Genomic DNA, 13,646 nt, shown 5'->3' with positions numbered 1-13,646 from the left:
AAATCTAAATGTAAAACTTAACATTTGAAATGCTCTCTAACTGTGAAGGAATTTTAAACTGGAGGATAAACATTAAGTTGGGACCCTTAGCTTGATTTGTGGAAGCAGCACAAGTACAGAAAATGGAATCAAGTATGGACAATTGATGGCCTCCATTGAAGCAGTACTATGCACCGATAAAAACAGAGCATTGTTAACCCCTTGGGCGCGGCCGCGATTCTGCGCCTGTGCGGCACATTCCGATCGCGGGTGGGGTCATGACGGCCGGGAGCCGTCATCAGCACACGAGCACTGTGTGCCATGACGGCTCCCGGCCGTCATCAGCATGGAAGAGGTTAAGGAGCAAAAAAGACTAAGAGAAAGAAGAGATATACTACAGTCTGGCATATTGTTTCACCCTTTAGAAATGTAGACATTTTGAAAAGCTTCAAGTCTTACCATTAAAATGTTGATGCTTACTTACTTTTTGTTTGTGAATTAGAATAGTTCATAGTTTATGCATTGGTTTGCTCTATACTTTTTCTTGTATTTTGAAGTTCAAGTCAAAGAGATTGCTTAGACGGGGGTCCCCTGCTTCCTGTAGAGACTCAGTGGGGTCTATAGAAGTTACAAGATTAAAAAATACTGTACCAGGGAATTCATTTGGGCTTCACCAACTTGTCTCTTGTACATCAGAACGCCCTTCACTTCCTCATAGAGGTAGCACATAAACCCTCCTTAGACACTCACTGCCCCTTTTTCTTGTAGGTTTCTGGTTTCTTCCTTTGTGAAAGTTATGCCATGTTTCTATTGTTCCATCTTTTCGATCTGTGTGCTTTTCCATCTCTTGGACTCAGTAAATATATGATGTGGAAAAATAGGTGCAAGTCCCGAAAAATAAGTGCTGGTGGTCCCAACTGGCAACCACCGGCTCAAATTAAGAAGGGCACATGCATGCTATATAGGCAAAGATTGTTTATCCTTACCTTTTGGATCATGATGGTGAAAGGGCCAAGCATCTGAAATCCACGTGTGAAGTACATGACATAGCACCAGCCCAGGACAACAGCGAAGGACATTGGTACAACCTCTCCCTTGGTGCTGGTCAGACGCATAACCAGTGTTACAAGAACCATGCAGGCAAAGGTGATTCTGCAATCATACAATCAAAACAGAAAGAAAAAATTACCTTAGCAGTACATTGAAAAGTGTGCTGGAAGTGAATCTTGAATGTTGCAAGAATTGCCTTCAAACTGGAGATATTTGAGAACCTCTCTGACCTGTGGGTAGGAGGTGCACAGAGTCTCTAACAACATATTAAGATTATTTAGTGACAAAACAACCCTTGGGAAATACCAAAAGAAAGATGGGGGAGATGCCTAAACTGCTCGCTGCTGACCAGGGAAACTCACCGGCTAATCCCTGCAACGTTTCTGCTGCTGATTTGATTTTGGCCACTGCTGGACCTCGCGGTACCCGCTGCGCGGGTCCCGCATCGCCCGTTCTGCTGGGTGCTCCTGCCGAGGGGAAAGATCTTCGCTGAAGTTTTGTGTGGGCTACAGGGCGGGAGAAGAACATTCTTTCAGGGCTGCGAGCGCCAGGTGAGGGACAGGGACTCCATTTCCCAGGAGTCCCTGTGTTGCCATCACCTGCACCTGGACGCTCTCCCTGGTTGCCCCGCCCCCGACCACCGAGCTAAAGCTGCCGCTTACCAAGGAAGTTTGGGAGACGCCTAAACTGCTCGCTGCTGACCAGGGAAACTCACCGGCTAATCCCTGCAACGTTTCTGCTGCTGATTTGATTTTGGCCACTGCTGGACCTCGCGGTACCCGCTGCGCGGGTCCCGCATCGCCCGTTCTGCTGGGTGCTCCTGCCGAGGGGAAAGATCTTCGCTGAAATTTTGTGTGGGCTACAGGGCGGGAGAAGAACATCCTTTCAGGGCTGCGAGCGCCAGGTGAGGGACAGGGACTCCATTTCCCAGGAGTCCCTGTGTTGCCATCACCTGCACCTGGACGCTCTCACTGGTTGCCCCGCCCCCGACCGCCGAGCTAAAGCTTCCGCTTACCAAGGAAGTTTGGGAGACGCCTAAACTGCTCGCTGCTGACCAGGGAAACTCACCGGCTAATCCCTGCAACGTTTCTGCTGCTGATTTGATTTTGGCCACTGCTGGACCTCGCGGTACCCGCTGCGCGGGTCCCGCATCGCCCGTTCTGCTGGGTGCTCCTGCCGAGGGGAAAGATCTTCGCTGAAATTTTGTGTGGGCTACAGGGCGGGAGAAGAACATCCTTTCAGGGCTGCGAGCGCCAGGTGAGGGACAGGGACTCCATTTCTCAGGAGTCCCTGTGTTGCCATCACCTGCACCTGGACGCTCTCCCTGGTTGCCCCGCCCCCAACCACCTCACCCCTTATTAGGAACAGCTGATCCCCGCTACGCGGGACGCGTGCGGGACGCCCGGGGCTAAGCCCGGGCAAAGGGCGGGCCCTCTGTGGCCCTCCGAGGCCTGAGGAGCCTGGCCTGGGCCACCCACGCTACCTGTTGGTTATCAGCCCCTGGGACCACGGACCTCTAAACAACTGTAAGTTTGTCTACTATTAATGTCTTGATATTCCATGGGACTGATACACCAGATTGACATTTGCGCTTAACTCGCATAACTGTTAAAGCTTACCACTGTTATTTCATCAGGGTCTGTTATGAACTGTCGAGAGACCAGAAGTATGGCAGCTGCTGGAACAAAAAAACTGACTGGCACTCTCGATGATTTTATTGTTCGGACTCATGCATTAATAGACGAAGGGATTATTTTAATGGACAGAAGGGTGTCTCAAGACCTGGCTACGGCCAGGCGATCCTCTTTAGGCCCTATAGCTCAAGCGCGTACCCCACACGCTGTAACAGGCCCAAACACCCTTGTCACTGTACACAATGAGGGGGGAAATGACGTCTTAAGTTCTCAAGATGGTTTGGAGGCTACCCCTAATCTCACCTTGTTAGCAGACAGTGGCCTAGTTGAAAATGAGCCTGAAAATCTCCCTATGGCCAATGAACTACACCAAAGGGGCATGAAAGAGGGGGCAATCCCAAAACAAAAGACTAGGAAGCCTGTTAGTCGCAAAGGTAAAAAAGCACACATTACCCAAAATCAAGATTCACCCACCCCAGATTTGGCGCCGATAAATATGAGTAGTAACCTGGTTGCTCATATTGCTGATACGGGGGGAGTACACCAATCTAATGTTGGTCTATCCCTAAGCCTACCAGATGATACTATTATAGACAGCAGCTTAGAGGAAATCTTGGAATTAAGTGGGGCGGTAGATAATCATGTCAGACCCAGCGAGGACAGAATGAGCCTAAGTATGGTCAACAATAACGTTTTTGAAATGTTGAAAATTCTCCTGGAACCCATTGAAGTTAGGCTACGCTGTTTAGAAACAATTTTAAAAAATATTCATAAAGATATAAGTGCCCCTAGTTTTAACTTGAATAATAAGGTGCCACACGTAAAAACTGCAACGAATAAGCCAACTGTGACTGATAAAAGTGTCTCCACTACCAAGAAAAATGTTTCCAGCAACCCTGGTAACACCGTCAATCCAGTAAGCACCACGTTAAAGACCCCCAATCCTAAACAAATTTTAAACCCAGCCAAACCCAAGGTTATCCCACAAGTCAAATCTAAAGACCCTACACCCCCCACCCCTAAATCTGACCAGGCCCAAAAAGACAAAAGGGAGTCTCGGAGAAATGTCCATCTTCCCCCGGATGCATGTTCGTATGTTGTGATCCTAACTGGGGTTACTGAACTCGCATCAACTGAAGTAGAATCTTACCAGGTATTAAAAAATAAAGTATGTCACTGGTTGTCAAAAAACCACCCATTACCACCTGGCATGCCTAGTAATATTCTAATGATTGAGAGAACCCCTTGGGTTGGTGGCAACAGGAAAAACTTAAAAGGTGACTGCATTGTGGTTACCTTTGAGAACCCACAGGTGGTCAATTACATCTTTGCCGGCGCTCCGCGCTATCAGACAAGCACGGTTACTGCCAGGCCACTCTCCTACTTCTATGCACAGGGGAATCAATTACATAAAAGATGGAGCTGGCTAAGGGGTACACAGGATCATAAAAACAGACAGAGGTTTAACCCCCCATGGGAGGTGTACCCCCGTGGTTGGGAGGAGGGTGGCGAGGATGGATGGAACTTAGTGAGGAGAAGAAGGGCTAGACCTTTCCAGGGAGGGTTTGTTGCAAGGCCCCAAAATAGCTACCCACATCATGACCACCATTTTGGGAATGGGCAAGAAAACTACTTCAACGTTCCAACATTTAACCATTACGAGTGCCCATCATTTATGGAGTGGGTAGATTGACAAGAATGGGGCTCACCCATTAAACAGCTGCAAAATATCCCCTCCACCTCCCTGCAGGGTAGTCAGCCCGCACAAGAACCAAATATTGAGATAAATTCTGACCCTGTGTTAATTGCAGGCCAGGGCACTGAGGGAAGAATAGTATCTTGTGCGAAAGATGAAAGTAAAAAGGGTAGCCTGGGGATCACATTGGCCACATGGAACATTGCGGGTCTCAGGAGCAAAATTGATGACCCTCACTGGAGAGACCTTATAGGCACCACAGATATAATAGCCATGCAGGAAACATGGGCCATTGACAATACACTTACTGTGGATGGCTTTACCACTTTTTTTCTCCCAGCAGTAAATTCAAAGCGAGGGCGGGCCAAAGGCGGTCTGGTTACTTTAATATCCGCCAAGATCCCGGGCACCCATAAAGAAATTCCTACTGGTAGCCCTTACTGCCTTGCAGTTTCAATTACACATAGGGGCTCTAATACGGTATTGTTAGTGAATTTCTATAACTCCTTTGATAGGGAACATCCAGTCGATAATCTGTTGAGGTTAAACTCTTTCTTAGTTAACTTCAAGGAGTCCATAGAGACTGAATGTATTGTCATCTTACTGGGAGACTTCAATGTTCATGGTTGCCAGGACAAATGTCCCCCCAATGTCTTATTTGGTCCCCCGGAAGAAGAGAATATCCACTTCGAACATTCAGAGCAGGGAACATTTTTAGAATCTCTGTTGGCTGAAAATGGGTTGATGTTGCCGACTGGGGGGGAGGAGGATACCCCTACTTTCACGGGTCATGGATGCGGGTCCACAATTGATTACATTTTTTTGAGTAGTAGTTATGGCAGTCAAATTATCAATTACTCTGTTGTAAGGTCGCATCATAGTGACCATAATCTGGTTGTATTAAAAATCAAGAATATATTTGATATTAAGGAAAGTTGCTTGAGTTTAGTGGATAAATGTGATATACGATCTACTGACCAGGCATGTAGAATCAAGTGGTGTAAGATAATTCCTGAGGACTTTTTTAGTAACCTGTGTATCAGTAGTCAGGAGGCCATAAAACTCTGTATGGATGATCAGGCGGAGGATAATGAGGTAATAGAGGCGTATAAAAGGGTATGCGCCGATATTCTGTCCAACCTGACGCGACAGGGTAAAAGGAAAACCCAAGGCAAGGAAGGCTGGTTTGATAACAAATGTTCCGCTGCTAATCACAAGTTAAAAGTAGCACTTAGATCCAAACCAGTAGATAGAACGCTTGTGGCCACCCTTAGGAAAGAATATAAGTCCACCATTGAAAATAGGCGCCGTGAGATCAGAGAGGACGCTTGGGCCGACCTGACCTCAATTGATGTTTTGAAAAGCAGCGCCAAATTCTGGGCCTTGGTCAACCAACCTTTTTTCTCGGACTCAAGCAACAACGATCTGGATTGTGGTATCCAAGAAGAAAAATGGCACTTGCACTTTAAATCTGTCTATGAACAGGAAACCTCTGGAGTTGAAGACACGACCAGTTTCTCTCAACTCCCTTACAGCTTAACGGTAGATGAGGAAGAGGTGGCCGTGGCCATTGGGAAAATGACCAGCAATAAAGCTCCTGGGCCGGATGGGGTCCCCGCTGATCTTTTTAAAGTTGATATTTTATTCTGGTCCAAAATCTTAGCTAGAGTCTTCAACAGAATTTTTAAAGTAGGAATCCCAGAATCATGGACCCAATCAGTGATTGTCCCTATATACAAAAAAGGGGACAGAGGGGACCCTGGAAATTACCGCCCTATATCCCTGATAGACTCTGCGGTCAAGGTCCTAGGGAGAGTCGTCCTTAGCAAACTGACTGAATGGTTAGAGGAGACTAATACCCTCTCCCCCCTTCAGTATGGTTTTAGAAAGGGGCGCAGCACCATTGACCAATGTCTAAACTTACAATTGCTAATAGGGAAATATACACAAGCAAAGCAGGGTTCCCTGTATATTGCATTTATGGATCTGTCCTCGGCATTCGACCGAGTTAACAGATCCAAGTTGTGGGGACAGCTCCTTAATATTGGAATTGACCCAAATGTTGTGTATTTTCTAGCTGACCTTCATAGGGAACTCACTGCTACGGTCCGCTACGACAGAAAAGGGAATTGTACAGGGAAAATCAGTATCACCAATGGTGTTAGGCAGGGTTGCATCCTTGCTCCCCTGCTTTTTACACTATATATCAATGATCTGGGTGGAATACTGAGCACAGCTTGTAAGGATATACCCAGGGCAGGGAAATACCTACTGCCAGCATTATTGTATGCGGACGATGCTGCTCTCATAGCTAGAACCACAGTGGGCTTGCAAAGTCTGTTGAACTCTTTTTATACTTTTATGATTAAACTGGATTTAAGTATCAATTTCGGCAAATCTCATGTTATGGTGGTAGGCCACAATTTAAAGGCCAAAAAGAATGTCATGACTCTGCACTGTAACGGCCACAAGCTATCAAGAGTCTCAAGATTCCCTTACTTGGGGGTCTTGTTTGATGACCGTTCCACATGGCACCCCCAAATGGCGGAGAAAAAAAAGGTTTTGGCACGATCCATATCGGCGGTATTGGGTTTCTCTCGCAAACTTGGGATGAAGCCCATAGAGGCAGTTTTAAAAGTGTATGCGGCCAAATGCATTGCTATCGCCATGTATGGTGCAGATTTGTGGGGCTTTAGGCCCATTAAATTCCTTCAAGTGATCGAAGATAACTTCTTAAAATCAATACTCTCCTTACCAAGATCCACTGCCAGCTTCATTGTCCATCAGGAATGCGGGGTGGGTTTCTTGGAGGATCGAGTCTCTATGGCCCCACTTTTAAAATGGATATCGGTGTGGCTTAATTTAGAGCTGGAAGTTAACCATGAAATCCTGAATGATTGCTTAAAACTAGATCATTGGAACAAGATCCCCTGGCTGAAATATGTCGAACAGACACGTGTAAAGTTGGGACGGCCTGATATGTTTCATAATCCATCGACCCTCGTGAAAGCTGATCTGAAGTGGGCAAAGAGCAGTTTCTTGCAGTATAGTGGGATGGACAGAGAAAGCAGGGAGCTGATAAAGCCCTCTGTTCGGTCCCACCAATTGATTGTCTCTTCAGACCACGAACTGGAACTTTACCTGAAGATTGTCAATAACTCAAATCACAGGTATCTTCTCACCAAGTTCCGATTGAACAAAGTCCATCTGTTAATCTCTGGCCGTTCTGGCTGGACCAGGGATTCGGACCTGAATCTATGTAACTGTGATGGTTACTCAATCATGGATACTGCCCATTACTTATTTTTCTGTGCCCACTTTAATGATATCAGGAAAAAATTCATTATACCCCTACTAAAGGGGAGAGGTTTCAGGCAGGTAAAACCAGCTTTATTGTATCTTCAGCTGTTAACAAACATTTGGGAAATCTATAGTGTGGCCAAATTTTTAACCATTGCATTGAGATTGGGAAAAAAGATAAACTGGACATAGAATACCCACCATAACCATGCCTACTGTAACTTGAATCAAGTTTTTTTTTTATTCTGTAAAATTTTAATTGTTGCACATTTCTTTTTTAACTGTAGAATGATATTCTTTTTAATGCTGCATTGTGATCTATGGACCATTTTTTATGTATGTCTTGTACTTTTATGGTTTTTGAACATTGAACCGAATAAAGTATTTCTTGTGTGCTTGTGTGACTCTTACCAAAGTGAAATGTTTCATCTAATCCTGTTTTTCCAAGGTTGGGATGAGGAGTAACATTGTGGTTTCAGTTTTAGTGGAAAACCACCCTTTTACCCCTTTAAGTCAGGGGACAAATTCCCTCAAGTAATTCTTGGAGGAATTTGTTGAGGGGGGATTTTGGGTCATATGGAAATGTTTTGCTAACTACAAAGTTTAGCACAGATTAAAAATAAGCATGTCAGAGATATCAGTGCTGCTTGCAATGTCTGGGTGCATGGCATGCACGGGTGATGTTACCCCATCAGTCTTTCAAAGGCAGCCTACCAAATGGTGTGGTTTATTTTGATGGTGTCTCTACCTGTTTTTTTACATTATTTGCCTTCAATATCATCAGTGCAAAAAGAACAATTGATGGACAGAATGCTGAACAATGTCAAACATTCATCCCAGTACACATCCATTGCTTCTTTCCTCAACACACCATTAATTTGCTGCGGCAGCACTTCAATATGATCAGGGCTGACTTTAGCATTGGCAGTGCCTGCTGGGACAATCTTTTTTGCTGCTCCCCAATGGGCTTAACCATCAGGAATTCCTTCACTACCATCCTCCAATGGTGCCCAGTATCTCTCCTTAGCCCCTCTCCCACATTTATGCTATTCATCCCTATGTAGACTGTTAGTATACTTTACATCACAAACATATAATAAAGAGACAATGAGTCATATAAGTGTGTAAATTAATGTATAGGAAATGTTACTTATTATAGTGAGGACTAAAGGTTGCAGTCAAATGTCAACAAAACTGACATGTAGAATGCTTGATCTAGCGAAATGAAGGTGCAGAGAAGCTAAATTTTTAGGATGTGCAGTAACCAAAGCTGCTGTAGTCATTGCATTGCATGAAATGGAGAGAGCATAAATAATTGCACCATATCAACTAAGATATGGTGCTGTTGCTATCTCCTATAGTGCTGGCTTACTTAAGGCAGCCTTGTGCCAATGCAACACACTTGCACTAGAGTGCAAGGATGTTTGTATGATGTCACACTTGGGTTTCATACTGGAAGGTTACCCATCCAGCACAAAACTCCATGCTTTGACAAAGTTTAACACTTTACTCCTTTGCATTGGTACTGTACAATGCATCGCATATGCAAAGTTGGAAAAGTTTGGCGAGAATACATCTTTTCTTCAACTTTACACATGCCTCGAGGATGCATGATTTTTTCATGTCAATCATCTTTACTAACGTTAGTAGATAGAAATGAGCATCTATGGGGCCATGTACCACCAATGGTATACCTCCCTGATGTAAAGTAGAGCAGAGTGCTACTTTGTTTTACTTTAAGGCTACTGTCAAATGCAAATCAGGCTTTGCACTGGAATGTAAGTTCAAAACAACAACTTGCTACAGGTTTGCATTACAAAAATGATGCAAACCAGGTGCAAAGGTTTTATGATTCTTCCCAATAAACGTAACAAAATGATTGGGTTGTCATACTAATAAAATTGTATTGTTACACAAAGGAAACTTTTTAGCAACCTTAGAATAATGAAAGATAGAGGGGAAAGCCAGCAAGGTTTCAAACCTATGCCTTTCAATTTGCATGCACCGCTTTGATGCCAGTTCATAGGTTGATGTGCTGTATTAGAATGATTGTTACTTATGAATTCCAAGTAACCAACGTATCTATGTGACAAAAGCAATAACCCACTGAGCTATCTACATAAAATACTAATAGGTGATCTGTATGCCACATGTTGTGCTTTGCAGCTGGAACATTAACCCTCTATGCTACTATTCTATTAGTCAAGCTTGTAATGAATCACCGATCTCTCCATCAAGTGCCTTATTCACCAGAGTTATCATACAGTTGAAATTATCCCCCGAAACATGCCCGACACAAAAAGAGCTCTGCACGATGCCCTTATGTCTGTTCAGCCTGTCATGCCAGGGACGCCCCACTGACCAATGGCAGCAGTCATGGTGTCTTAAAGCTGTCACTGTATATACATTAGGCAAGGCCCACTCTTTAGCAGCTCAAGACAACAGATAACTATAATATTAAAGGCAGAGGACCCTGTCCTAACTCCTCCACTCTTGACTAAAAACTGTCTTGAAAACCAAATGTCTGCAGACACAGAGACATTCATGACTCCATGATGAAGTACATTTTAAAGAAGGACAAGTATGGACAATGAAGTTTCCTCAATGTTCTGATGAGGCCTTCTGTTGTAACTTGGTCACTGCTGGGGGAACCATGACACTCAAATGTTCTATTTTATGTCTTCAGCAGCTATGGTTACAGGAGATAGAACGGTGGGGAGTTGGAGACTGGCTGTTAGGATGAGAGGAGAAGCAAGACTGAGCTGTACATGTTGGTGGATGAAAACAAGGCTTGATCTTATGACTGTGTCCAGAGTGTTTCTTAACACTGGCAAAGAGTTCATGTGAGGGGCAGGATATCCACCAGCACCCCTCAACATTTTATTGACTGAACCCATATTGGCATCTCGTTCATTGTTCTGTTGTGAGTATAGCCTTATTCTCAGTTACACCGTATGCACAACATTTGTGATGCAATTGGCAGTGCTTTACAAGTGGGGATCCAGAAGGGGGCTGCAGCCCTTATGTAGAGCTGGTGAGGCTGCAGTTGACCTCTACAAGAATTTAAATGCGCGTTGCCTGAGCACGAAGCCCGACTCCAGCTGGCTGCGGCCTCTAGAGAAGTCGAGTGATATCAAGCGCTCCTGAGATCCGTGGCAAGATGGCAGACTGAGGACGCCATGGAGCAGTAGCTAGTCGGTGGCTCCCCACTTACCTTACCCGGTAAACTGCTGAGATGTTCCCTGCCTCCAATGCTTCAACGGATTGGTGATCTGTGACGATCTGTGAATCAGGAGATCTGCGAGCCTTACGAGAGCTGAGCTTGGCCCGTGAGGGAGAGACGGAGAAAGGGCTTGGGTACGAACTCAAGGACCGGCAAAATGTTGCTATCGGTCAGTGAAAGCGTCGCCGGGGGAGCTTCGGCCCAAACTGGGAGACAGAGGGTAATGTGGAGAGAAACCGCGCTGGGTTTCGGACTCGGATTTGGATTCCCGGCTGAAAACCCCGACCCGCATAGCGTATACCGCGGATGCAGCGGCTGCTCCGATCTCCCTTTTGGACCACACGGCAAACCATACCGTGGTTGGTCAATTGCTCGATCCTCGACTGGTCCGGTCTGGGGTGTCAGCTTGCCTTGGTCTCCCTTTCTACACCGGAGTGTAACGCACGGGTGGAGCGGGCATTACGGACATCAATGGCCCCTTAGAACATACCGAGATCCACCCGAGCCACTAATAAAAATGCTGTAGTGGGAGCGGTGGCACAGACCACGACGATTTTGACAACTGCAAAGGCAACTTCAACTTCAATAAATACGGGCCCAACGAATATAGTGAAACAAGTCACCGCTGCATCCTCTCACTCAGTGGTTTTAGCGAATGTGAATGCACCGGGAGGGCCCACTTTAACACCAACGGGTAAGCAGATGCTTCGACCGCCCATGCTTGTTGTACCTGTGGTCTCTAACATATCTACCAATGGGCTTACTAAGTGCATTAAGAATAACAAGAGAGGGGTGGACAATGAGATTGGCGACAATACTGATGTAGTGGCAGTGACTGAGATAGATATCGAGACTGATACGGAGATAGATGTCGGGACTGATACTACCGATATGGCACTGATATCTGATGTGATAGGCTGTACGGAAACTCTTCAGTTATTAGAACTTGTATCACCAGTACTGCATGTCTCACATGTTTCACTTGTTCCTGAGATATCTAAAATTTATAGTAGTCAATCAGACACAGCCCCTCGGTCGGAGGCCATCTCTGAGGGGGTCTTAAATCAAGAATCTGAGAACTCGTGTTTGAGTTCAGTGGGGGACGATGTAATTTCCATTACAGCAGAGACAACAGAGGTAACAGAGGCAACAGAGGCAACGGCGACATTCGAATCCAATGTTATACCTGCTACCATACCTACTGTTATACCTACTGATTGCCTTTCAGTTACCGGGGAAGATGCTTCTTATGAGGAGTATGAGGATGAGGATTTAGTTGATACTGTATCTCCCTCAGACACCGCTAAGTATCTGACTGGCAGAAGAGATAAGGCTAAATTAAAATCTAAGGCTAAGACCAGGAATAAAAGAGGGAACTTACTTGGCTTAATAAATGCACCATCCTTAATTTCGGCACCACCTATCAGGAAATTCCATCCTGCAGAGAAAAGCCCACTCAGGAAATGGATACAAGCAAAGGGGCTGGTGAAAAATATGGCTTTGAGATTGTCCGGTATGAGCCCATCTGACAACGACTCCACCAGAGACTCTTCGGCTGCCTTGGAGAATACCCCTCCTGCTCCTAGTACTTTATCGCTGCTTGTTTCTAATTCACTATCTTCCACAGTAGCTACTGAGATCGAGACTGAGACTGTTCCAACCGTTTCATCTCCTACTAGCCTAACCATATCTATCTCTCCAACTCCATTTTTACCAACTCCTGTGGTACCACATTCCCCAAGCGTTGCTCCTGGATCAAGCACATCCGGAGTACAAGAGGCTGTTAGTTCTTCTCTAGACATAATTCTGCAGACTTTGACCAACCATAGGCAGGAAGCACAAGATCACTTCTTACAATTGAGAGAGAATAATAACAAGCTGCAGAATTCCCTGCTAGATATTACACACAAGATGGGGGGGATATCACAATAAAGGAAGGATTTACAATGTAGAGTGGTTAATATTGAAGAAGGGACCACGCGTACCGAAGTTACAGTAGGTCAACATGAGGCAAAGATCACGTCCTTAGAACTAAAAATTGAAGATATGGAAAACCGCCAAAGATGATCAAATTTGAGGCTTTTTGGTTTTCCAGAAGGGGTTGAGGGGGCTGCTCCCAGAGACTACGTGGTTAACCTATTTCAGAAAGCATTCCCGGATCTAGCTGACTGGGATTGGGGCTCTCAACTCCAGAGAGTCCATAGACTACCACTTGTTCTGCGGAACAAAGAGAGCAAATTTCTCCACCCTTTTCTTATCTATTTCGGAATTTTTTTACTGAGACAGGCTGTTTCATTTAAGGCCAAACCTAATCTACCTGTCAGTATTGAAAATCGTACTTTTTTTGTACGGTCTGATCTCAGTAAATCCACCATGGATAGGCGCTGGAAGCTGCGTAAGCTTATTGATCCGTTTAAGTCTCATGGCGCGCAAGTGTTCCTGCAGGAACCTGCACGCCTAAAAGTTATTAAGGACGGTCGCACGTATCTCCTCACTGATGAGAAGGAGGCTGGGAGTGTATTATCCACATTTGCCTAAATCAGAGAGAATGAGAATTTAGCTATTTAAACTTCATACCCTTTTTTTCTAGCTTTTCTTTCCTAATTTTTTTCACTATTTTGTTTATCTATTTATTTATTTTTTGCAGAGTTTTATATAGCGCGAACTAGAACCGAACCGAATCAGTTATCAGAGCGCTTTACATAGCACCAGTTACGTTACACGAGGACACACTTTCATTTTAGGCACGGGGAGATTAAGTGAT

At 45.0% G+C, this 13,646-nt stretch overlaps 1 protein-coding gene across 1 annotated transcript in view; it reads right to left on the bottom strand.

Moving 5' to 3' along the window:
• The window catches only part of LOC144824281 (transient receptor potential cation channel subfamily V member 6-like), a 258,022-nt gene that overhangs the window by 73,096 nt on the left and 171,280 nt on the right, over positions 1-13,646 (bottom strand). Inside the window, exon 12 of the mRNA XM_078683411.1 lies at positions 966-1,131. Coding sequence (XP_078539537.1) covers positions 966-1,131 — 166 coding nt within the window. The remainder of the gene's footprint in view (positions 1-965; positions 1,132-13,646) is intronic.

Source organism: Lissotriton helveticus, chromosome 3_1 (assembly GCF_964261635.1).
Source record: "Lissotriton helveticus chromosome 3_1, aLisHel1.1, whole genome shotgun sequence".
NCBI classification, from domain to species: domain Eukaryota; kingdom Metazoa; phylum Chordata; class Amphibia; order Caudata; family Salamandridae; genus Lissotriton; species Lissotriton helveticus.
Note: the sequence above shows the minus strand (reverse complement) of the source record. Positions and strands in the feature narration are given on the sequence as shown.